At 37.8% G+C, this 25,235-nt stretch overlaps 5 protein-coding genes across 9 annotated transcripts in view; 3 read left to right on the forward strand and 2 right to left on the reverse strand.

Annotated features, from left to right (window-relative positions):
• Nucleotides 1–2,499, forward strand: part of ripor2 (RHO family interacting cell polarization regulator 2) — an 85,164-nt gene extending 82,665 nt beyond the window's left edge. For all 4 annotated transcript variants that reach the window (XM_079830042.1, XM_079830040.1, XM_079830041.1 and 1 more), the window contains one exon: nt 427–2,499. In XM_079830042.1, coding sequence (XP_079686168.1) covers nt 427–527 — 101 coding nt within the window. In that variant the 3' untranslated portion in view covers nt 528–2,499. The remainder of the gene's footprint in view (nt 1–426) is intronic.
• Nucleotides 2,500–6,296: 3,797 nt separating this feature from the next.
• On the reverse strand, nt 6,297–12,959 carry gmnn (geminin DNA replication inhibitor). Of its 2 annotated transcripts, none has more exons than XM_079830056.1 (7): nt 12,737–12,959; nt 11,639–11,700; nt 10,243–10,344; nt 9,999–10,155; nt 7,150–7,232; nt 6,889–6,999; nt 6,297–6,738 (listed from the first exon to the last, which is right to left on the reverse strand). In XM_079830056.1, the coding sequence occupies exons 2-7, from the start codon at nt 11,690–11,692 to the stop codon at nt 6,529–6,531; spliced, it is 717 nt and encodes a 238-aa protein (XP_079686182.1). In that variant the 5' UTR covers nt 11,693–11,700; nt 12,737–12,959; the 3' UTR covers nt 6,297–6,528. The 2 variants fall into 2 exon arrangements, with proteins under 2 accessions (XP_079686182.1, XP_079686181.1); XM_079830055.1 differs by having other exon boundaries at nt 12,318–12,956.
• bzw2 (basic leucine zipper and W2 domains 2) overlaps nt 9,367–25,235 on the forward strand; it is a 440,416-nt gene continuing 424,547 nt past the window's right edge. Inside the window, exon 1 of the mRNA XM_079830053.1 lies at nt 9,367–9,570. The gene's annotated coding sequence lies outside the window, so the exon portion shown is untranslated. The remainder of the gene's footprint in view (nt 9,571–25,235) is intronic.
• On the forward strand, nt 12,799–22,633 carry cUnh6orf62 (chromosome Un C6orf62 homolog). Its single transcript, XM_079830057.1, has 5 exons — nt 12,799–14,512; nt 14,600–14,776; nt 14,927–15,052; nt 15,284–15,418; nt 21,330–22,633. The coding sequence occupies exons 1-5, from the start codon at nt 14,384–14,386 to the stop codon at nt 21,453–21,455; spliced, it is 693 nt and encodes a 230-aa protein (XP_079686183.1). The 5' UTR covers nt 12,799–14,383; the 3' UTR covers nt 21,456–22,633.
• Nucleotides 22,645–24,920, reverse strand: acot13 (acyl-CoA thioesterase 13). Its single transcript, XM_079830058.1, has 3 exons — nt 24,755–24,920; nt 24,453–24,637; nt 22,645–22,859 (listed from the first exon to the last, which is right to left on the reverse strand). The coding sequence occupies exons 1-3, from the start codon at nt 24,836–24,838 to the stop codon at nt 22,703–22,705; spliced, it is 426 nt and encodes a 141-aa protein (XP_079686184.1). The 5' UTR covers nt 24,839–24,920; the 3' UTR covers nt 22,645–22,702.

Genomic DNA, 25,235 nt, shown 5'->3' on the forward strand with positions numbered 1-25,235 from the left:
CAAGGGTGGGACAGCCTGTTAATCACATGACATCACAGAAATAGCAAACGACAAAATCAAGTCCTGTCCTACATTTTTGTTTCTTTCAGTTTCAGTCATATACCCAATAGGGAAGAAAAGACTATCGCAACTTCCACTTCATGCCGACTTGAAGTCTTCATTAAATATGTGCCCCAACCTGTTTAATTAAAGGAAAAGAATCTGAGATGTATGATTTATTTTGAGATTATGGGTTTCTTCTCAATGGACATACTGGGTTTCTTCTCTATGGACATACTGTATTCATTTTATTTGTGCAGATCTTAAACTTCATTTTAAAAACTCTGCAGATGCTCCGTAGCACAGACATGGTCTCAACGCTTATAAACAACATCTCCAGCCTTTCCGTGTCTTACAGAACTTGTTTGTGTGTGTTTCTGTTCTCAGGTGAAGATGGGCGTCTGGCATACGAGCAGTTGGACACTGTACCAAGGGAGATTGTGCGGCTGGGGACTCGCCGTGGTAATGCCGTTACCACTTCATTTTAGAAATATCAACTTATCATCCCCGTGACCCTGCACACACCTGACGGGAAATACACACGACCTGCTTGCAAGTAGAACAGTGAGGCTTCGCCTCCGATGCAGGCCCATATCTTGAGACCTTCATCACGAGGTCTCCTTTTCTACAGGATGTTTCATTTATACTACTCATGTCGCAGTGGTCATGAGTCGTTGCTGATTGAACAATAAGAAGAGTATTTATTATTGGCAGTTAGTTATTCGGAGGCGTGTAAATAGCACAGCAAATCTTATTTTAATTTTGTCCTGGGAAATTTTTTTTCTGTACGTGCCGTTCCGTTTCAGGGATTATAAGGAACCATTTTAATGCTCGAGTTTGAGTTTTTTTTTTTTAGACCTGGACAAAGTGAAATTTCTATAACTGCTGGGAAAGGAAGGATTTTAGGTGTTGTTCTAACCCAGCCGGGCATATGGACTACTAAAAAAACGGCATGGACGATGGCCTGCTGATTTACAGATCGCTCGCTTGCTTTCATTGGTCAGGAGTGAATATTTCTATGGACGGAGCCTGTAGTGAACAATTGCATTAACATGGTACTAATGCCTGGGCACATGGGATCTTGCAACAAGGGCTGTTTGGAGCCCATCGGAGTCTCTGAAAATGCACTTTTATTCAGTCAGAGAAGTGTGATACATTACTGTGAATTTTGGTTTGTGCAGAAAACTGGAAGTTTATTTGCTCTGTGATCCGAACTTGCTTCTGTGCCTATTGTTACTGTACTACTGAGTCACGTGACTGTAATATCATTTTATTTATTTTTTAATTTCTCTTGACTATAAACGGTATGACGCTGATTTCACCCTCTTAAAAAAATACTGAGAACAGATTGTATTAATATTGTACTAAACATCTGTTCACAATATGATTAGGTACAGTCAGGATTTGGTATTATTGAGGGGCTATTCACTATGAAATATTTTTTTTATATATAGTTGGCATTTTACACATAGAAAGATGTTTTATTGATCAGTATCATCTTTTAGCAGTGCATTCGCTGAGTTCTACAGTATTTGTGCTCAAGGGAACCTTTCCTGAACGTCTTTGCAGTATGCTTAAGCACATGACCTGGAAAAAAAAAAGCTCTTTGCTAACCGAACGCTTGCCTCGCTTTGTGACGTTAACACACCCAGTGTTTGGTCTCTCAAATGTGAATTGACGCTTATGGCAGCAATTAAAACGCAGTTTTGTAGATCACCCTACCTATTTTTACAAATGTTTTCTATGACATTGAGAATTGTATGAAAGCAGGGGCTTAAATCCATCAAAAGAGCACATTTCGAGGAATGTACTGAGTACGCTGTAAGTATATGCCTCAAAAGCACAACTGAAATGTTTGGGTAAGATTGTTTCTTAACATGTTATTTGGCATCTACTGCACAAACTCCTAAAGCCATAATGATACAGTAGTCGATATATATTTAAGGCCATTTTGTGGTTTATATTTCTATTTATCAGAATTATCTATAACATATTCAAAAATGATACTTTTGTTTTTCCTGTTTTCTCTAAGCAGTCACAGAAATTAATGTTTTCCTCTTGCTTTGTGACCACCATTACAGTATTTGACCCTGGGCATTGGTGATCACTCCTGCACAGAGATATCAAGTGAAAAGGTTGAATTAACATGTATTGCCTTGTACTCATCTCAGACAGAAGCTCAGTGAACTGCATTTTATTGTTCAAACCTCATTAAATGAGTGTCCGTCTTGATAGGAAAGTCGTTGTTGTTGTTATGGTTTCGTGAGCGTGTGACTGTACGTGTCGAGGGCTTGAGCGCACAGCTTGCCGTTGCAATAGCTTTAGCTACTACCGTTTGAATGAAAGCAGATTTCACTTGGTCACAATGCTAATGTTCCCTCATTGTTTCATTTTTTTTGTGTGTTTACTGTATTTCCTCTGCTGAAAGTGGCAATAAAATTTATTTTTGCATAATTATCACATATGACATTGTGCCATTTTTGTTTTTAATCATACAGTATACTACCGTTCAAAGGTTTTGAAAGAAATAATTCAGTGAGGGATGCATTAAATTGATTTAAAGTAAAACATTCTTTGTTTTGTTACATACATTTCCATTTAAAATAAATTCTGTTCTTTTGAACTTTCTATTCATATATCAGTTTCCACATAAATATGAAGCAGTACAATTCTTTTTTAACATTGATAATAAATGTTTCTTGAGCAGCAAATCGGCACATTAGAATGATTTCTGAAGGATCATGTGACACTGAAGACTGGAGTAATGATGCTGAAAATTACATTTTAAATAGTCACTAAAATGTATAGAAAATGGCTATTTTAAATTGTAATAATATTTCACTATATTACTGTTTTTACTGTATTTTAGTTTAACTTTGGTAACACTTTACAATAAGGTTTATTAGTGAACTACAATAGTTAACATGAACTAATAATGAACTGCACTTCTAAAGCATTTATAAATCGTTGTTAATGTTAATTTCAACATTTACTAATACTTTATTAATATCTTGTTAACATTAGTTAATGCACTGTGAACTAACATGAACAGCTGTATTTTTGACTAACATTAACAAATACAATAACAAATGTATTGCTCATGGTTACTTCATGTTCGTTAATACATTAACTAATGTTAACTAGTGAAACCTTATTGTAAAGTGTTACCAACGTTTTATTAATGATTTTCAACTAAAGAGAAAAAGGGGAAAATATGTAAATCAGCATTTGTTTTGATATTACAGTTTTTCTCCATTGGTTTCGCTCATTTCTTGAAACAGAAATTACATTCTCAAAACAACATGGACAAATCTCCAAACCACTTGGCAATTGTTCACAACAGAATAGCATTTCTCATTCATTTCATCAAATTGCAAATGTCTAAGTACATGTCTCAATGTCTCAGTACATCTTTACAAATGATTAAGTACAGGTAGCCTACATTTAGCAAAGTTTGTAAGTGATTAGATCTTGTTGATCTAAACTGATTGTGTGATTCTCAGTCTAATGGTCGTTCGCTCCAAAACGTATCAGCGTCCTTTCATTGTATAAGTCATCACATGCACAATAGTCTGTTCAATTGTCAAAATTAGTCAAGAACATAATACCATGAATACCATGAATCCCTTGGAACATTTGATAAATTTATTACAGCAATTGACAGTCAGGTGACTGTGAAAGCTGTCAAACATATATGTAAAGAGCTTGACCATGCAGGACCAGTACAATTTCTGAACATGGAGGCACCTGGCCAAGTAAATGAACAAGAGAGGGGAAGAGAGGGGAAGGGGGGATGAGAGGGGAAGTGGGTAGAGAGGGGTAGAGAGGGGTAAAGAGGGGAAGAGAGGGGAAGGGGGGATGAGAGGTGTAGAGAGGGGAAGTTGGGTAGAGAGGGGTAGAGAGGGGAAGAGAGGCTAAGTGAGGGGTAGAGAGGGGAAGAGAGGGTAAGTTGGGTAGAGAGGGGTAGAGAGGGGAAGAGAGGGTAAGGGGGGTAGGAAGAGGTAGACCTGGAGTAGGATGTGGCCAAAGAAGACGGGGACCAAAGTTATCAGATGCGATTCTACTGAGTACCCATGGGTTGACTATAGAGAGAGGCTGGACAGAGACTTCAGCCCAACCTCAGCAGATATAAAAAACAAACCTTTGAAAACGCATGAATGAATCGAATGATTTTACAAATGTGGAGAGAAATAAATATTTTCATCAATATGCATGCAGTACTGGTCTTGTGTGTACTGTTTGGTCAATATATTCCTATACTTTACTCTAACAATATCTCAGAAAAAAAAATCTAACCCAGATTATATCATTAGAAAAGTAGAAATTTTACAAGTGTTTACAGTAAGATTGAGAACAGCAGCGTGTGGGTGGCCAGGAGGGTGAGGACGGTAATTTTCATAGTTTTTTTGTTTGTTTGTGTTATATTACAGTATATTATGCTGTATACATTTTCTTTTTACTCTGATGTATGGAAGTTACTTTATGTGTGTGAATGATAATGGTTACAATTTCCTTGGAGGCTACTCTTACCCTAAAATCCTATTTCTTTTTTTCAGTTTTATACACAATTGTATTCTGTTAGCTAGACAAAAATGAAGGACTGGGCTAAGACTGAAAGGTGGACATCAGGGATATTTCAATGGTCCTCTGCCATAGTGACAAAACATCTAAACATTTTGACTTGCAGTGCTTACACAATGCCAAAGGGACAAAGCATTTTGGGGACACTGACTGTTTAAATTAGAAGGAAATTTAGATTTGACACATGAGTGAACTGTTTTGGGGGAGCTATGAGCTTTTGCAGGTGAACCATCCACGTTATTTTGGCAAAAGCACCAAGAGAGTTGAGAACGTCCGGTCTGTTTCAAGAAATGAGCCAAATCAATTGAGAAGGATCTTTGCTATTTTGGTGGCACTGACTATTTATATGGGAAAGGAATTTAGTTCTGAAGCATGAGTGAACAGTTTTGGGAGAGATATTAGCTTTTGCAAGTGAGCTATAGTGTTGTGCTGAACTGTAAGACTGTTTTGCCAAATTATCTTACAATTTTGAGAATGTAATTTCTGTTTCAAGAAATGAGCCAAACCAATGGAGAAAAACTGTAACAGAGGTAAAAGAAAATGACCAGACAAAAGTATTTTTCTTTCTGAATTCTACAGAAAATACAGTACAGTAGGCTTGGCTACCACACCAGGATTAACCAAACTAAAAATGTAAGGGAAAAAAATACACAAATGTCGATTATATATATATATATATATATATATAAAAAAAAAACGATTTCAACATTTTGGATGATCTATTCAAGTCCCATGCAAAGCATTTTGGGAATTAACATTTCTGTACCGTTTTTTAGTCTGTAATGACAATGTTAAAGTGTGTTGCTTTCTACTATGTAACCTTTTTGTAAAAAATTTACAAAATATATAATGAGTACATCATGAATCTATCTTCCAACTGTGTTTTTGTTTAATGCTTCCTGAATCACTACAAGTATATTTTGACTATTTTAGACCTGGCGTGACAACCGCTGCGGAATATCCCAGTACCTGAGTGACTCGTCATAAACAGTAGCTCCGGCTACAATGTTCTTCCGCTAGGCTAGATGTAAACACTTGTTTATCAACCGCTAGCGCACCTTTACTTAGATAAATAGACCCTTTTCACAGACTGTGGTGGCGCGTTTTAACAGTTATCCATGTCGTAAATTCTGCAAAGTTTTTACATTAAGTGTTGTGAGGGTGTTTATAATAGTGTCTATGAGAGTGATGGTAAATTAACATCTTTCTCCCTTTTCACTGCCGTTAATCTCAGTCCGTTTCCCCCCTTTTTTTAAAAGTTGTGAAATCATTATTGTGGAGTTGCTGCTATTTGAGCAAATGGGGACACATTTAATGTACTCATTTTATGTACTCATTTTATAGGACAAAGGTCAAATGTGTCTGAAGCAAATGAACAACAGTGTGGGATTAGGTTTCAGACATGTTTAGAACTAGGAAAAGCTTGTCGCTCTACTTTACAGGCACTAAATAGGTGAAGTCAAGAATTTGGGCTCTACAACACCCTGCTAAAGTTAATTTCTTCAGCCAGCAAACATTTGTCATTTATTGTTTGTACACATCCCACTCTTCTTGCCACTTATTTAATATAATGATTGACAGTAGGTCTAAGGGAGGAATTTTACTTCTAGATGAATAGCCTCAAACTCCGTTACAGCAGTGTCAGCTCACCAGGGATGCATTCATGAGAAGAGCATGTGTACAAAATAGGAGTTTATTTCCATTGTAGGCATTCAAGTTTACATATGTACACTGGCAGTGAACATGAACTACAGGTCCTGAAAATAAAAGCTCATTTACAGCAAAGATAAAAGTATTAAAACAAAAAAGGTGCATGCGTTCTAAAAGGCAAAAGAAACATTCACTTAAGACCAAATAACTGGTCCATCACAGTTCTTTTCAGTTCAATATTTTTCCAAGGGCATCATTTCAGCTTTCTTCTGTTGTGGAATCATCCTCGTGTGGCACAGCACGGTCATGTGACTGTTCGGTGTTTGTTTCGCTGTTCTGGCTTTCATCAGAAGAACTCTCATCTCCATGTTCTTCTTGATCCTCATCGTCCTCCTCCGCGTCATCTTCAGCATCAAAGGCTATTTCGCGCAGCTCCTCTAAATTGTCTGGACTTTTGCCGGTTAATCTCTGATTGAAAAGAAAGTTAACATGGGGATCAGAAACATTGAGGTTCCCCTCAAATTACTATATTCTTTGGTCCCACCATAATGGTGGTTTCATCCTTGGTTCTTGGCAAGGTTGACACCACTTAAAGACCATACAGAACAGAGCACTCACTTCGATCATGTCAGCCATGTGTTGTACATGCTGTGCCAGCTCCTGTAACTCCTCATTCTCACTCTTCAGTTGAGCAATATGTTCATCTTTGGCTTCAATGTCTTTGTGCAACTAGATGAAACAAATGAACAATTGTAAAACCAGGGGGGCCTAGGTCACGCTAAACAAGTGTCATGAACTACTGATTCAGCAGCCCTATAAAGAGAAATTGAGCAAGATGGCTAAACATTAGCGAAAATGACCTTTCAACGATTAACTCACCTTTTCATTTTCTTGGAGTACACTGAACAGTGCTTTGCGCCTCTCTTCTGCCACCTCCTTCCAGTAGGAGGACCCAGGAGTTTCTGCAAAGAGAGAGAAAACACATCCAATACAATGGCTGCAGCTGGAAAATAAATAAACCCAATTCCGTAATATATAGTAGAAAAACAGCATGTGGCAAACGCATGTCTGAACTTACAGTACTCAAGCAGGGTTTGTACACATTTCCATAACTTAGGCAAATATTCATGACCTAACCTTCCATGAAACATCGGTGTATACAAAAAAAAAAATCCATGTTCAAATGTCAAAAATCTCAGCATCTTAACTAATTAACGATAAGCTATGTGGTTTTATATAAAATTAAACGCCGACACATCAGTAAGACTGTTAGAAAAAAAATACTGTCTGACCCTAGCAATGGATTTACACACACGGGAGGCAAAAATTATAAATAAGTCAAATCAAAGTGTCCAGTAACATAGGGTAACCAAGAATATTTTAAAACAGCTTTGCCTTTTAGGCTTGCTACGATAGTCAGTGTTGCCAGTGTTCAGACTCAACACCGGTTACATCACTTGCCCACCGTGGCACCGCCATTTAGATTTTTTTTAAAGTAATAAAATAATTTAGTGCAGTTAGAGAACAGACAAAAAATAAAAACTGAATGTGTCTGCTTAAAGCATGATCTGACCGAGAGTCATTCATCAGGGTGAGGAGCTGACTGAGAGGATCGCGGAAGATATGGTTTCAAAGCGAAACGTAAAAGCGCCAATTCAAGGGAGTTTGTCAGTTGTTTTGTTGTGTTTTTCATAAAAAAAATAAAAAAATAAAAATAAAAAAAAGGGCAAATTAACCCACAATTCAAGCAACCCGCAGCCGAATTGGCGCCAATTCAAAACCGAATGTAAAATGTGCACGGCCGCACAGAGCGCGCATTTACAGACATGCCGTCATTCACAGTGTGCGCACTGGCGCATTTTCAGTTCCGTTCCGTTATGAAAGCCAGAGCGGTCGTGCAGGTTACTTTCGGTTAGATATAATTAGTGATTTAAAAGCAGAGTCGGTGATGCCAGTATTACCGGTGTTGTCACACGTCAATTAACCGGTGGGAAAATCCTCACCATCACATCCCTACGCCCTTTAAATAAACTGCGCTATTGACTTTAGACCAAGTTTTTGTTGGTCAATGGCGCAGTTGATTTCAGTTGCCTCAATAGCAACGCACCAACAATGTGCCTGAACACTGTTTTCAGACCAGCAGATGGGCACAAATGCATTTGCCATTTAAACAACGAGGTGCTGGATGTGAAGGTGATAACTGTGCCAGGCTGAAATTAGCGGTTACTGGTGCCACATTCTGCCAGGTCTACGATAGGGCCCAAAATATCAACTCGAACAAGAGGGTCTCGCTTTTAGAAACCACTCAACTTATCTATACTGACTGCATTTGACATGACATCTTAACGGTCTGAAGCGGTCTACACTGGACTTTTGCAACATGTCTTTCTGAATGGGTGAATGATGCTGTAGCACACTGCTATGCCCGGAACAAGTTAATATTTCAAGGTCAAAATGAAGCAAATTTTGGCTTGCACTATTGTAATCAAAGCTGAATGTCTTTTCTTCATGCAACTTGTCAGCCATGGGCCCTCACTGGCCAAAACCCCTCTGGCTCAGCCTGCTAAAGTAGCCACACGAAACTCTATAGGTAGCTATAGGTTGACCTGGAAAGAGACTGGTCTACTCAGATCTGTCAGTCTCAATATGTATACTTTTGGGCAAGACAAACCATTGTAAAACAAGTGGAAATTAAACCGCCAGTCAATTTAACATTTAGTAAGTTGTTTTCCACTCTAATCAACTTGGATAAACATGATAAAGGTAACAACTTAAAGAAAAAAAAAAAAAAGTTACGGCTTTTGTAGCATGGGCGCTGCCATCTTGCCGTACTACACCTGTGACGTCACAGGGTTTGTGGGCTCCTTTGGATTAATAAAGATGATGGTTTCTGTATAATATATCACCAAGTACTAATTGGTCTCTGCATGGCAGCATTAAAGGTCCCGTTTTTCGTGTTTTTTAAGCTTTGATTGTGTTTACAGTGTGCAATATAACATGCGTTCATGTTTCGCGTGTAAAAAAAAAAACAAACAGTATTTTTCACACAATTTACTTATCTGTATACCGCTGTTTTCACTGTCCTCAAAACGGCTTGAAAGATTTCCCTGTTCTATGAAGTCCCTCCTTCAGAAATACGTAACGAGTTCTGATTGTGCCAGCGGTTCCAGTGTTGTGATTCGACAGCAGCTTAGCGCACGCAGAGCGCACGTTACCGGAAAGGTCACGCCTCTCACCATAACGGGGATGCATGCGCTCAATGATCTCTAAGTACAGCGTCCCTGGGAAAGCCAAACAAAGGTGACTTGACTCCGGGATGAAAATAACAGCGTCTCGACGACATGGCAACAAACAAACTATATGAACGCAACACTTCCTATTCTCCACGCGGGAGAAACAAGACCACGCCCCCTTTTTCACGTACTCTTGTGGGCGGAGGTTAGTCGACATACTGCTCTACTGACGTAATTAAAGCAGGAAATACCAGGATGTAGTCCTAACCAGCCGTTCGCTGTAGGCTTTGAAAGGGAACTTCTGTTAAATAAAATCTCGCTTGGCATTGAACTTTATAATTTTACAGGTATTATAAATGCTCTAACAGCAACATTACACACTAACTAAAGTTTGAAAAATGGGATCACGAAGAACAGGACCTTTAAAAGGAACAGCTTTGGAAAGAATGTAATGAATTCAAGCAATGTCTCTGAACCATCCATGTGATAATTTACCTTTGATCATGAGCTCATAGGCCTCCTGCGTGACCCCCTCAGGCTGGTTCTCATTTTCTTGACTTGTGGATTTTACAGCCACCTCTGCTTTCACCCTCTTTGAAGCTTTCACCTGCTCTGCGCTCCACATCTTCCTTTTAGGAACCGATTTGCCAGTCTAAACAGGGTGAGATTGACATGGAGCGAAAGTGTCAAACTAAAGTCTTTAAACTTTATAAAGTCCAAAATGACAACTACCACGTACCTCAATTATACGACCAAGGTTCTTATTTACAGCAGACGGCTGAAGGACCTGGAGCGTTCTCCTTCCGGATCCCATTCCAGATGTTGGGGCTACAAGGAATTTCTGAGAAGAAAATAAAATTTAAGTCTTAATCTCAGGGTCCTCAGGTGTCAGTAATAACAAGAATCTGAGAATAAAGGCTCATTTTGGTGAGACGGAAAGGCAAGCAACTCTATCCATGCACACTGTAACAGGCTCCATTCACCTGCCTCAACAGTCATTGTTCTCCTCTTACACTTGTTAAGCTGTCAGTACAAGACCGCAACAAGCAAGGTATCGGAGCAACTCCACGTACCGGCCGTTCTAACAAGCGTGGGAAAGGGGCAGGCCACACATCAGCTGCATGCCGTAGACACCTCCAATTCCCACGGGTAGCTATTGGACCGCCTGCATTATTACCTAACTGCAACATTCTTTAACCTGTAATTACCGTGGGAACTCACCACAGAAGTCTCCTTATGACCAACTACAAGTTTGAAGTTGGTTAATGTTTTCACTTAAACAATACAGTGGCAGACGGATGCACAGTTACTGGATCTCAACACACCGACAATGATTAATTCAGAGACAGAGCAAGGTCTCAGTTCAGTTTGTCCTAACTGGAGCAAGTTGAAAAGAGTTGTTGAATAGTTGATATTTTCCCATTTTTTACAAAACTGACTAACCTAAACAAAGGAATCATTAGAGGTCACTGATACATGACCATAAAAAAACCCAGCCACAAGCTTTTAAATTTAAGAAATACAGTATTAAAGATTATTCACCCATACATTTTAATAGTCATGTGCCCTATAACTATTCAATAAAAATAACACCCCCCCCCCCCCCTCCCTCTTGGAGTGGCATCTCTTTTCTGATGACACTCTTACTGGCGTTAAGGCGGGACAACCTGTCACTCGCATAACAGCAACACACAACGATCCAATTGATTCTCAATTTGCAAAGTAAAGGCCCACCCTGTTTAAGAAGTGGTTTCACCTGGCATTGAGATGCGTTTTGGTCAAAGCTCAAAACATTTTAGACCCCATTTACATCTGTATTTAGCGTCACCCACTAGTGATCGAATCAACCAAAAAAAAACATCTTAATACCAGGTGTGAACAGGGCCTTGGATACACAAATCACAAGGAAGAAACAAAGGGAAGGAAAAAAAAACAAAACAAAAATACTAAAATCACATCCACTTCATGCCAGTTTTAGGGGCCATTAATCAATGGGTATGTTGCAAGACTTTAAAACATCAGCTAACTCAATCACCAAACAGAACAGTGGGTCAGCCATCAGGCACCAATCTTAGAGCTAATAATAACTGAATTAATTCATAACTAATGCACTTAAGGGAGATGTTCTAAAATACCTTGATGTTTTCAGCGGGATTCTCAGCATTTTTGGGTCTTCTGATGGAGCTCATGTTTTCACCTAGAAAACAATTCAGGAATTCCGTGACAAAGTCACAAGTTTTAATGTTTCTTAAAAGAAACATGGGGATATGTTGGTTGACATGCCCATAGTTAAAGTTCAAATTAACAAAAAAAAAGTAGTAAACAATGCAAACTAAGGTAAGCGTATATCTTGCCATGTGGATAATATATATTTTTTTAATTCATAAATTGACTACACCATAGATTACCAGGACACTTTAGATTAATTATAGCACGTTACATAGCAGAAAACCACTGAAACTTGTAGTCAACTAAGTTACTTAATATAATAGTTGACTAAAGTATTACTAGTGAAACAGTTAACATGATCAGACTAGTAAATTAACTAAAACACTAATCATGGATTGACAAAATCTGGCGTTATTGTATTTTAAGGCTATATAGATGAACGAATTACATCAAAAATCACAAGCTTATACCAAAAAATGAGCAGGCCTCGGTCTGTCCCCAGACAACCTGAATGAAACCGAGCCACGCTCGTACATATACACCATATAAACCGCACACTACACTTCTAAAAATCAATGGAAAGCCTTAACAACCTAACTAATCCAAAGCTAATATAAAACACTCAAAATAATGAAGAATACTCACGGAAATTGCACGATAAGCACGAACTACAAAATAACTCACGCCTTCTCAACAGCTTGTGTGTGAACTGAAGAGCGCGCCACTTGCTTAAGTACTGCCTTTGTACCGTCACGTGACGCCGGAATTTCGCGCGGATAGAGAGACGTAAACAGACCATGGGATTCAAGGGATATTCAAGTTCTTCTTCGTATTTTACGGCGGTTGGCATCCAGCTTGGTATTCAAGTTCACTAATACAATTGAAATAAGTACTGTCCACAGTTAAATTGTGTGTAACGTTATATATGTTAAATCTTGAATACATTAGGGTCGAAGTGACAATGAAATAGATTTTTTAATCCATTATGTCCGTATCTACATTAATCTAGCATCTATCCTCCACGTCATGACCATTTTATACATTAAATCCATGTTGCGACCCACCTACTTTTTTACTCCAGTAGTTTGTAGGTTATAACAACAGCCACATTTGCCCTGTTAATTGTAAGTTATAACTGAGACAAATAGTGAGAATATATAGACGTTTGAGACATATTGTACATAAATAAAACAATGAAATACGCTGTCGTGACACGTTTAAACAAAACGTGTCACAACACTCATCTACATAAATCCAGCTGACAGCAGCGCGCGCTCCTCCTCTGTCACATGTGCACAGCTGCGTGACGCGCATCGGCCATTTTGAGTTGTTTGTTCGGCGAGGACCGCTTGTTATTTTCCTGACAAACGTAGAACAAAGGGCCGAGACAGTCGAAAGAATCGCTCGAAAGACATTTCACCCTTTCCTTCCATCATTATGGGTCCACCGCGATGCAGATCCCGCCGTCTGTTACCTGAGAGAACGGAGGATTTCGGTTGGTTTGTCAGTTTATCTTGACATGGCATGTACGGGTGTGTGACGACTGTGGAAAAGCTCGAAAACAAACGGCGACCATCAAGCTAAACCTCCGCCGAGGATCGATTCATCCGGGGCGGGTTTTTGTACTGAGTTCGGTGTATTAAGACGTGTTAGGATTGTTTGCAGTACTTGCTCGGATCAAAACGGGCTTGAAAGACAACTCGAGAAAAAAAATGACGAGAAACAATAGTTAGCCAGTTAGCAAGCCACGCATCGAAGCCAGTCTTTGCTAGCATCGCGATAACAAAAAAAACAGGCAAACACAAAATGTAACAGTCGGTTTATTGATGATTACTAGCTTTGAATGCTATCGTAGATCTCATACTGGTTATAAAAGAGATGTAGCTCCATTCAACCTTGTTATCAGTCGGTGGCGTGTGTGTATTCAGCTTAGCTAGCATTAGTTTGCTAGCCAGCCACAAAATAAAAGCCTCACAATGAAACTCGACCGTGGCAGGAGAGCTCATGGGCCCATTTTATGCCCTTAAACCCCAAGATGTCTCGCAAACTCGGTGTTCTTACTCAGTGCCAAGATCTCATGGCGTCTGCATTTCTCTGCCATGGTTGTCTTTCTCACCTGTCATTCAGATGTGCTTTTATGAGACCGTTTATACTAAGACATGGATACAAGCAAGAGTCAAAACTGGAAGAGACTTTCCAAAGTCAAATCTCTTGGTCAGCTTTTTAGATAACTTTAAGCAAGGTTTATTTATCTAAAGCCAGGGATTTGTCCCCTCACACACGGACTCGCACTCAAAACTGTCGGTATGGGTTTTTCAGTGTAGCAGGCATTTGTGTTTTCTGTCCTTTATTCAGTAATACAACACAGTTTCTCATATAAAAGAATACTAATTGATCAGGTCGTGTTATATGAGTGCTTTCTTTTAGTATACACTTAGCCTTGGCTTGATTGTTTGTTTTAAAAATGGTGTAACTCATCAAAACTTAGACAAGTGTAAACATACTTGGCCCAAGTGCACTACCCGTATTGATTAAAAATGACTTGATTTGATTTCACTAACTTTGTTATTTAGTTCAAATTAGTATGTACTGCAGGTAGTGTTTGGTTATAGCTTCTTAAGTTTTTAAAAGGGTTTGAAAACCACAGGCTACAAGTCAAGAAAATAAAAAGCGAAAAAGTCTGCGTTAGGAAAATCGCACTGTCCGTAACAATGGGAGACCCAAATTCTCGCCGGAATCAAACCAGAAACCGACTCCGCGCCCAGCTACGGAAGAAACGAGAATCTCTGGCCGATCAGTTCGACTTCAAAATCTACATTGCCTTTGTATTTAAGGAAAAGGTAAGTTGACTGGTTCCGTATGAAACCGATAAATGGTTTGGGAATGGACTGCGATTGTTCTAATATGCCCTGACACCACTTTTACAGAAAAAGAAGTCCGCACTCTTCGAAGTAGCTGAGGTGGTACCTGTGATGACAAACAACTATGAGGAAAATATCCTTAAAGGTGTGAAGGATTCGAGCTACTCGTTGGAGAGTTCTTTAGATCTTCTCCAGAAAGATGTGGTGCAGTTGCACGCGCCTCGTTACCAGTCGATGCGTAGAGTAAGTATTGACACATTTTTTTTGTTTGTTGACAGAGACATTTGAAGATTCAGCTGCATTGCGATCTTAATGATCCGTCTTGTCCACGTGTCATGTGATTAGAGTTCATTTTCTGTTTTGCATCTCACTGATGTTTCTAAATCTGTACAGGATGTGATAGGTTGTACCCAGGAGATGGACTTTATCCTTTGGCCCCGCAATGATATTGAGAAGATTGTCTGTCTCCTGTTCTCCAGATGGAAAGGGGCTGAAGATGAACCATTCAGGCCTGTTCAGGTATAACTCATGATGCTTGCTTATTATTGCTTATACTTGGGGTAAGGTGCTTGTTCAAACCCTTGACACCAAGTATTCAACTTAAGCACACGCACCATTTGCACTATGGACATGAATGGTACATAGAACCGTGTGTCTTGTTGGGGAAATATGTAAAATCCATTTACAAATGTAATGCTGTTAATGTAAATCAGACTCCATGTAGTTACATTTACTTTTGAACGTTCACAGGCCAAGTTCGAGTTTCATCATGGAGACTATGAAAAGCAGTTTTTGCATGCTGTTGGTCGGAAGGACAAGGCTGGGATGGTTATGAACAACCCCAATCAGTCTGTCTTTCTCTTCATGGACAGACAGCACTTACAGGTTGGTTCATTAAAACAAAGGGTTAGTTCACCCAAAAAAGACAATTCTGTCATTAATTACTCACCCGCATGTCGTTCCAAATCCGTAAGACCTTTGTTCATCTTCGGGACACAAATGAAGATATTTTTTTATGAAATCCGAGCGATTTCTGACCCCATATAGACAGCAACACAACGACCACTTTCAAGGCCCAGAAAGGTAGCAAAGACATTGTTTAAATAGTCCACGTGACTCCAGTGGTTCGACCTAAATGTTATGAAGCGATGGGAGTACTTTTTTTTTGTGTGCAAAAAAACAACAATTTATTCAACAATCTCTTCTTTTTTTCAAAAATGTTAATTTTTGGGTGAACTATCCCTTTAAGGGCTGGTTTCACAGACAGGATTAGGCCTTAGTTCAATTAGGGCAAACGTGCCTTAGAAAGATTAAAAAAATTTTTTTACTGGTGTGCATCTTGTGACAAAACAATGGCAGTGACATATTTTAAGATTGGTCAGTGCAAGTTGCTTTGAGTTAAAACCGCTCGAACATGCATAGTCTGGGCATCATAGTCCCTTAAAGGATTAGTTCACTTTTAAATAAACTTTTGCTGATAATTTACTCACCCTCATGTCATCCAAGATGTCCATGTCTTTCTTTCTGCAGTCGAAAAGAAATTAAGGTTTTTGATGAATACATTCCAGGATTTTTCTCCATATAATGGACTTCAATGGGCTCCAAACGGTTCAAGGTCCAAATGACCATTTCAGTACAGCTTCAATGGGCTTTAAATGATACCAAACGATGAATAAGGGTTCTTATCTAGCGAAACGATCAGTTTCTGTGAGAAACCGAGCAGGATTTATGCTATTATTTTACCTCTTATCAGACGAACGTGATCATCTCTGACCTCCGCCATAACTTCCGCTAAGTGAGGTCAAAATACGAGCGTGGATCGTTTCGCTAGATAAGACCCTTATCCATCGTCTGGTATCGTTTGGTATCATTTAAAGCCCTTTGAAGCTGTACTGAAACTGTCATTTGGACCTTGAACCGTTTGGAGCTCATTGAAGTCCATTATATGGAGAACAATCCTGGAATGTTTTCATCAAAAAACTGCATTTCTGCAGAAAAAAAGACATGGACATCTTGGATGACATGGGGGTGAGCAAATTATCAGCAAAAGTTTATTTAAAAGTGAACTAATCCTTTAAGCCTTGTCTATGAAACTGGGGGTTTGAATAAATGTCCATGGATAATGAATTGGATATGTGTTGTTTTGTTTTTTTAATTATTAATATCGTATGTTAAGTTGTTCATGCTAATTTCTAATCTTTATATTTAGATTACCTGTGCAATCAGCTCATGTAGTTATTTTAAAGATTAACTCCAGTAACACTGTTAAATGTAATCTTTAGCCGTTCTCAATATGAAGATGCATTTTCATACTAGTTGCATATTGTGATGCCTAAATTTGCTTGCAGCATTTAAAACGTTTGATTTTTTTTTTTTTTAAATAGACAAAATAATCAAGTCATTTACACCGATAAGAACACTCTAGACTCGTACACAGTTTTTTACTATTAGGAGAAAATTCACCAAAGTGTTTTCATCTTGTCTGAATCCATTGTCTATTAAACATGCTTTGCATGACTTTAATATTTTAGAAAAAAATTAATAATTCATCTTAACCATATTTTTTTTATTATAGTTAAACCTGGCTTTAAAGGAAAGAAAAAAAAATTGACGACATGTAGAATTTTACCCCAGGTTTCACAGACCACGCTTAAGCTAGTCACAGACTAAAATGCATGTTTGAGCTGTTTCACCCGAAAGCAACTTGCACTGATATACTTATATATGCTACTTAAATGTCCTGAATTAAGTCTTAAACCTGGTTTAATCTAAGCCCTGTCTGTGGAACTGGGCCTTAACATTGGCCATTTTATTGGTTATTTACCATAACATATTAACAAATTACAATCTGTTAACAAACGATTGGTTATTGCTGTTGACCAGAATTTTTATTTCAGTGAAACACTAATAATTACATGCATTGTAATAACCTTATATTTGCTGTATAATATATTTATCTGTTTATTTTATTGGTTATAGATCATAATATAAAGTAATTTCTTTAGTGTTGGGTCCGAGTCCACCTTTGTCGAGTTCGAGTCAAGTCCAAGTCTTAAACAATCAAGTCCAAGTCCGAGTCCAAAAGGGGCCGAGTTGGACTCAAGTCCGAGTTCTTATTGACCGAGTCCGAGTCGAGTCCGCCCGAGTCCAGAGTCTAATTCAATTGAAAAAAGATTAGAAATTGGTATTGTAAATTTGTATCTTCTATTAATATTTTAACCTTTCAACCCATTAAACCATTGGCAATATAACATTTAACAAAAAATACCACTATTACATCTAGCCATTGCCATTTAACATTTTTATTTTGTCAACAGATCAACTAGTTTACAATCAAAAATGGTTTCAAACAATAGAATGGACATAGATATATGTAGAACTTTTATTATTACAAGTGCAAGAAAAACAAATTAACCTGTTTATTGTATTTCAATTATTTAATGCCTCTGGTATCACCAAATGCTAATGTTTAGGGGTGGGCGATACTAATATCTTATTTCACGATAATGATATATTTTCTCAAGTAGGATTATTCAAGTAAGAATAAATACTATAGAAATTTAATAAAACAATTAAATGTAAAATAAAACAAACTTCACTGTATTACATGTTTAGTGATTCTTATTAAATTTACTAAAGTTAGTCGTGAGTGAGTGATTTTCTTTTTGTCTTTTTGTTGTTTTATTAACATTAAAGGGATAGTTCACTCAAAAATGAAAATTCTGTCATCAATTACGCTCAAGTTGTTTTACACCTGAATAAAGTTCATTCTTCTGTTGGACATAAAATATATTTTGGAGAATGTCGGAAACCAACCAGGTCCCATTGTAGGAAATAATAATATGGATGTCAATGCTACCATTCAACTGTCTGTGTTCAACAGAAGAAATGAATACAGGTTTGGAACAAAATTAGAGTGAGTAAATAATGACATAATTTTAGAGTTGAACTGTCCCTTTAAGGACAAGCGGCAGCGTGTTCACTATAGGCTGCGCTGCTGTCAATTTAAGACCTCTACACATCTAATATACAGACATACACCGATTTTACTTTCACTTTAGACATAACCGACTGTGTTTATGTTAACCATGTGTGTATTTGACAGTATTAGTGCAGTAAGACTACTTAGTCCAGTAATCACGTGTGTTTGACAGGCTTTTAGTGCGTGTGTTCAGTGCATGTTAACAGTGCACAAGCATGCGAATGAAACGTTTAACTAGAAATGCTTTAAAACGCATGCAAATAATGGACTTTCGTGATTTTGAATAACTATAGTGTTCCTTGAGTATAACTCTCTGACACCAGCATTGCTAGCGTTGCTAAACACCCCCTAACTTTAGTGCATATGATTTGGATATTTGCTCATATCAGTGCGTAGACTCACAGGCACACTCAAACAGAGCCAAAATAAACTGAGAGATATATAAACGGAGAAAAATTAAAAATAAAAATGAATTAAATGCAAAAACGAAGAAAAAAAAATTCCCAAGCGTGTATTCAAGATATTCAACCGTGAATGCCGTACAGAACGGTTCTGTATATTGTGACATCCATAGTATGCACACAAAAATCCAATATATATCGTCATATCACCCATCCCTAAGTTATTTGGATTTAAGTTGGTATTAAAAGTTATAATAAGCAACTTACATTTCTCTAGGTTTTCTTTGAACATGTCGGTAGAAAGTCGTGCCAGACACATCAGTTGATTTGCAATCCGCAGAGTGCTTCTTTTTACTGGATTTCTTGCAAATAAATTCTTTGTGATTTTCAAAAGCAAAACAAATTATTGCTGACTTTGAAGACATTGTCCTAGCCACGCATTGCGATCCGTGTGATGTGTGTATTGTTTGCAAGCATACGATGATGCTACTGCTGCCTGCCGGTGTGGTGCAGTAAAATCACAGGCGGGGAGACGTTCATTAATTTCTTATCTTAGTTTTATGCCGGTTTTGTTGTTACACATGACGCGGACTCGACTGCACTCACATATTTTCAGAGTCCAAAATGTGCAAGTCAGTGTTAAGTCCGAGTACAAATTCACCCGAGTGCGTGACAAGTCCGAGTTCATTCAAAATGGGATTCGAGTCCGGACTCGGGTCCGAGTCCAAGTCCGAGTACCCCAACTCTAGTCATCATTGTTGGTTGAGTTTTAATATCAGTGAATTACTAATAATTACACACCTTTATAATAACCTAATATTTACCGTATAATATTAAGTAACCTACTTTCTTTATTTTAACATCAGTTATTTATTGGTTATTGGCAATAGAAAAATAATTTATTGACTTGTCAGTAATGGGCAGAATTTTAACGCAAGTTAAAGGTGTCATGAACTGGCTTTTTAAAAAAAAATGTATGTACTGTTGTCTTAGGGCAACTAATGACGTTCGTGTGTTTTTTACATTCAAAAACATCATATTGAATAAGTAATTTTCTACCTTGATTTTGAGCCTCTCTCATGGAGCGCTCTGTTTTTATCGGCTTGCCGCACTGAAGATTGGAAGTAAACGCCCACTGCTATGATTGGATAAGCTTTGCATATTATAATGAGCTCCGTCTCCCCGTGAGTACTCATGAGGAATTGTTTTGAAAGCGTGTGGGAAAACGGCAACCGGAATGAATCGCCCACGGGGCTCGCAAAATATCTTTATCAACCAAACACAATGATTTATCTCTCATCCACCCGCAATTAATTGGAATGTTATTTTTTTATTAATTGCCTCGCCCGATCGGTGGATATAACCGTGAACCGTTCGTCACTAACACATGCACACGCCAGCCTCACTGCAGAGTCAGACAAATCAGCAGATCAAATGTCAAGTCAAGAGAGTGAACAACGCACATCAAGAAAGGAATGTTATTTAACTATTTAAGATTCACTGGCCTGCCGACGGGCTTACGTTTTGGTAGCAAACCAAAAACACATAGCCCCTGGACGTTTGGCTTTGCGAGCCCTGGCCCATACATGTTCTAGTCTGATCCTGAATCGCAGCACAATGAACCAACAACACATCAAATAAAGGATTCTCCAGCCTGTGACGGCGTACTAAGTTATGTTCAGTTAGACACGTACACATAATCAATAGATATCAAACGATCTGTAACAATGCAATACTATCACATATTTAAAAAAAAAGTGTGTTGCTTCATTCATTACTGTCTGCAAATCCAGTCTCTTGTTTACAAACGAATCCGTGGTTAAATGAAGGAACAAACGCGCATGTCTTCCCCGTGTGAGCTGGATCTTCATTCAAAATAAAGTTCAACCATGCATTCATAATATTAGAATCCGAAGGAAGCTTTTGCAGTGACTGTGTTCTTCCACAACCAGGCATAGTGCAATATCTTGCTATCTTCAGCATGTTTATTGCTCGGTAGTGCGATCCTTTTAGCTCTACGAAGGCCCGTGTTATTTATGTTACATTTCTTGAACGAGTCGGTGGGCAGGGCTACAGAATCAGGCGTACTACTACTTCCGTTTCACCATACTCTGACGTCACAGTCTGGCACATTTTGAGATCAAGCTTTTGCTGGGCCTGGTGTCAATAAAACAGCTCCGAAACTTACAGGTTAATTCTTATATCACGATTAACTTTTATATCATAGGCTGAATGAAAAGTTGATTTCTCAATTCATGACCCCTTTAATCCCTAATAATTGTACACCTCATTACAGTGACAGTTTTATCAGTATTGGTCATCATATTGGTGAATCCCACCTTATTATACCCTAATACTTACTGCCTAATATAGTATTTATTAAAAACCTTTTCTTCTCTTCTTTCCTTCACAGACTCCAAAAGCCAAGCTCACAGTTTTCAAGTTGTGCAGCCTCTGTCTCTACCTGCCACAGGATCAGCTTACCTGTTGGGGGGTTGGAGACATCGAGGACCACCTCCGTCCATACATGCCTGACTAGGAGAAACGCACGGAAGACACCCCTCAAGGCCTCGAAGCAAGTTGTCCTTATCTACACATCCCTCAGTTGAATAGAATTGAACTTGTGCTTGGAACTCTCCTTTTTGTTAACCACTCATTTTCATCTTGAGATTAATTTAGCTCCTTTTTTTTTTTGTTTCATCCCTCCCCCGACCAATCTTGGTTTGGCTCATCCCATCTCCCCTCTTGATCAGTTTTTATTTGAACCTGCATGAACATTGATTTTGAGTGGTTGTTCTCTTGGAGCTGCACCGTCAACAATACCAGTCACCGAAGGAACTCTTTATGTTAAGGCAAAAAAAAAAAAAAGAGAGAGAGAAAAAAAAAACAATGACAGAGGTCTCACACATGTGATCGTCTAGTGTTGGACTGGCTTTAACATCAGTGTCATGAGGGATAGTTAACGTGTCTGTTATATTGAGTTAGGGATTTCATGAGTAATGACAATCAGTGACAGAGGACAAAAGAGCCTGGGTAGTCTTCCTCAAAAGGCTTCTAATACAAGGTGAACAATACTTAACTCATTTGGTGTAGGCATTGCTTCTCATTCAGTTACTGCCTTAGTTTTTGCTGGACATTTTGATTTGAGTGTCATTCCTTGCCTATAATATTACAAACCTTATTTGTTTTTATCATTTCTGGAGTAATGGTGCCTGATGGGGATGGAGGTGCGGTGTGTGATGTATATCTAAGATGGTTGACACAAACTGTCTGTTGGAGGAATTCTGATGCTGTTTTTTTTTTCTTTTCTTGGGATGGTAAATGTCACCAATCGAGCAATTCCTGCACTATACACATACAAGCTACTGATACCAGATGTAATCATTGGTGGTGGGAATGTGATGGGAAACTGATGTTCAAGCTTATGAACCTAATGAGAAATTTCATAGAGAAACTTGAAATGGATCATTATGGATTTGTTTTTCTTTAATAGACCACCCTGTTCTGAGAGTACTAAATATTGCAGTGCTTGGGACTTGGTATCTGTAAGCCATCTTTGTCTGTTCATATGGCATAAAATCATTACTTTTTTCCCCCCTTTTGAAATTCTAAGTCCACATTGAAGGGGAAGGTGGGTCTTTGTCATTATTTTGATGTACCCATTGTTTGAATTATTCTGTTGAAATAAACGCTGTTGAACATATCTTAACACAGTGCAAAATATTTTTATGCTGGACTTTATTATATACCAATAAGAACTACATAATTTACAGGGCACGTGCATAATCAGCTACCAAGGTGTTTAGTGTGTCTTCCCTGAGCGATGAGTTTTCCGTTCGCCTTGTTGGTGAGATCCACTGTTGCAAATGCCAAAGTCCTTCCTTGTTTTAAAACCTGTGCAGTGATCAGGATGTCTTCTCCAATTTTAGCGGCATTCATGTATCTGTTCAGTAGAAGAAAACAAATGTAAGTGTTAAGAGTCCGTCCTAGATGATGAATGGAAGTTATTGAAATTTTAATGGAGATTGGGGCTACTTGTCACTCTTTTAATCCCATTTTACTATTATTTCACTTTTATTCCAAGTTGATCATTTTAAAGCCTTGGTTATACCATTAATAGCAGGGGAATAACATGCATGTTGACCTTTTGTGACAACATGCCTCTATAAATGTCTCAGTGGGAACCTGCCATTTAATAACCTAAGGTAAGAATTTTCAGCTGAATTTGAACAATTCATTAAACCACTATTTTGGCCAATAAATGTAAAAAAAAAAAAGTATAACCTACCAGACATTTATGAAAAATACCCACGTCCAGAGCAAATAATAACCGTGAGCTAAAATCTGCATTTGCATAACATAGCTGAGTATTGTCTGATAGTATGCCATTGTGGTTTTGATTGTGTTCACTTGTTTATCCAACAGTTGTTACAAAATTATTAATATATTGAAATGATAGTTTAGGGAACAGAATAATAATTTAAAAAAAAAATCTAATTTAAAGATGGTTTTGAGCTAGGTATCTGAACCCAACAATCAAACCACTGCATTTATAAAACTAGACTATAACATACTGTTATAATATTTATTCATATTTTCAATATTCAATATTTCTATTTTAATTAAATTTTAGTTTAAGTTGTGGTAAATGTATGTGCTTTTGTCGTTTTTATTGGTTGTTTTTTATATTTAAATATAGCTTTAATTTATGTTAGTTTTAGTAATAGAACTATTTAGTTTTACCATCTAATATTTAGCTTTTATTTTTTTAATTAAAAGACTTGGGTCACACTTTACAACAAGGTCTAATTTGTTAACATTAACTAATGTATTAACTACTATGAACTAGCAATGAGCAAATCATTTGGGTAACACTTTACAATAAGGTTCATTAGTTAACAACATGAACTAATAATGAACTGCTCTTAAAACATTTATTTATCTTTGTTCATATTAATTTCAACATTTACTAATGCATTATTAAAATCTTGCTAACATTAGTCAATGCACTGAACTTACATGAACACCTGTATTTTTATTAACTAACGTTAAAGATTAACCAATGCTGCACAGAGGTGTTGTTCATGGTTAGTTTATGTTAACTAATGCATTCACTAATGTTAACTAATACGACCTTATTGTAAAGTGTTGTTGAACAAACAATGAACAACTGTATTTTTATTATGTTAGTTCACAGTGCACAGACTAATGTTAACAAACACAACTTTTGATTTGAATACCTCATTAATAGTAGATGTTGAAATTAACATTAATATTAATAAATGCTGTAGAATTATTGTTCATTCTTAGTTAATGTTAACTGAAGTAGTTAACTAATGTTAATTACTGCTTTATTGTAAAGTGTTACCTAGACTTGACTAATGTTTTTCTTTTCCAATTACCGAAAACAATTAGTTTTAGTTAAAACAACAGCATTTCTGAGATATGGCCCCGGTCTTTACATTTACCCTTTACATGACACAGTAGCACATACTATTATGGACCTGTACAGTGACACAAACACCCAAGAGCTCACGTTATGTTCATGTCCACGCTGACTCCAGGAGCTCCTCTCTCAGTGTACATGATGGCAGTGGTGGAGATCACATCCACCAGCGTGGCTGTCAGTCCTCCGTGAAGAGTGCCTCCTCTGTTGGTGTGCTCCTCCTCCACCTTCAACTCACACACCACTTTCCCAGGGGTAGCAGACAGTATTTCAACCTAAACGCATTATGAACCGCTCATTATGTTTAGTGCAGTGTGAACTGGTCTGGCTGGTTTGCATGTTAATGTGTGGTTCGTCAAGGAGAATCGCTAAATTTAACACAAATAACTTACCTTACTTAAAACCCGATCAAATCCAGGACTATCCACCATCAATCTCATGATCTGTTTTAGTGAATTTAACGACAACGAAACCATTGCTGCTGTTGTAAATACCAAAACACAGTAAAGGACAAATTCACTCTGGCAGGGTGTTTGAAAGGTTGCCTAAATGTTATACAAAATAAGAGTTTTATTATTTTAAGAGTTACGTGGCTTTTTGGAGTCCTTCATCTTAAAAAAAAAACTGTAGATAACAAATGAAAATGTGAACTACACTCTTAAAAAGGTAAACAAAACGATTTAATCAACTTGTATTTTTAGAAGCTAAGACAAACCATTCAGTTGTGAGGACTTTTATTATGAAATAATGGATAGGCTCTTTTCAGTGACTCTTCTGAATCGGTTTATAAGCCGTTCTGAACTATTTGTTCAATGTGACTGAATCAATTTGAACTTTTTCATCAAGGCCTTCTTTTACTGTCTATGGTCAAGG

Source organism: Gobio gobio, assembly GCF_949357685.1.
Source record: "Gobio gobio genome assembly, chromosome: 11".
NCBI classification, from domain to species: domain Eukaryota; kingdom Metazoa; phylum Chordata; class Actinopteri; order Cypriniformes; family Gobionidae; genus Gobio; species Gobio gobio.

Bases quoted from the DNA above. Each gene is read 5' to 3' on its own strand.
- gmnn (XM_079830055.1), bottom strand. From the start codon at position 12,522: ATGCCAACCGCCGTAAAATACGAAGAAGAACTTGAATATCCCTTGAAT. The intron at 10,345-11,638 runs GTATTTTAGAAC...TTTTCTTCTCAG, and splicing joins ATCCCGCTGAAAACATCAAG to AAATTCCTTGTAGCCCCAAC. The intron at 7,233-9,998 runs GTAAATTATCAC...CTCTCTTTGCAG, and splicing joins CTATGAGCTCATGATCAAAG to AAACTCCTGGGTCCTCCTAC.
- cUnh6orf62 (XM_079830057.1), top strand. From the start codon at position 14,384: ATGGGAGACCCAAATTCTCGCCGGAATCAAACCAGAAACCGACTCCGC. The intron at 14,777-14,926 runs GTAAGTATTGAC...AAATCTGTACAG, and splicing joins GTTACCAGTCGATGCGTAGA to GATGTGATAGGTTGTACCCA. The intron at 15,053-15,283 runs GTATAACTCATG...GAACGTTCACAG, and splicing joins AACCATTCAGGCCTGTTCAG to GCCAAGTTCGAGTTTCATCA.
- acot13 (XM_079830058.1), bottom strand. From the start codon at position 24,838: ATGGTTTCGTTGTCGTTAAATTCACTAAAACAGATCATGAGATTGATG. The intron at 24,638-24,754 runs GTAAGTTATTTG...TAATGCGTTTAG, and splicing joins TTGATCGGGTTTTAAGTAAG to GTTGAAATACTGTCTGCTAC. The intron at 22,860-24,452 runs GTGAGCTCTTGG...TCTACTGAACAG, and splicing joins AGCGTGGACATGAACATAAC to ATACATGAATGCCGCTAAAA.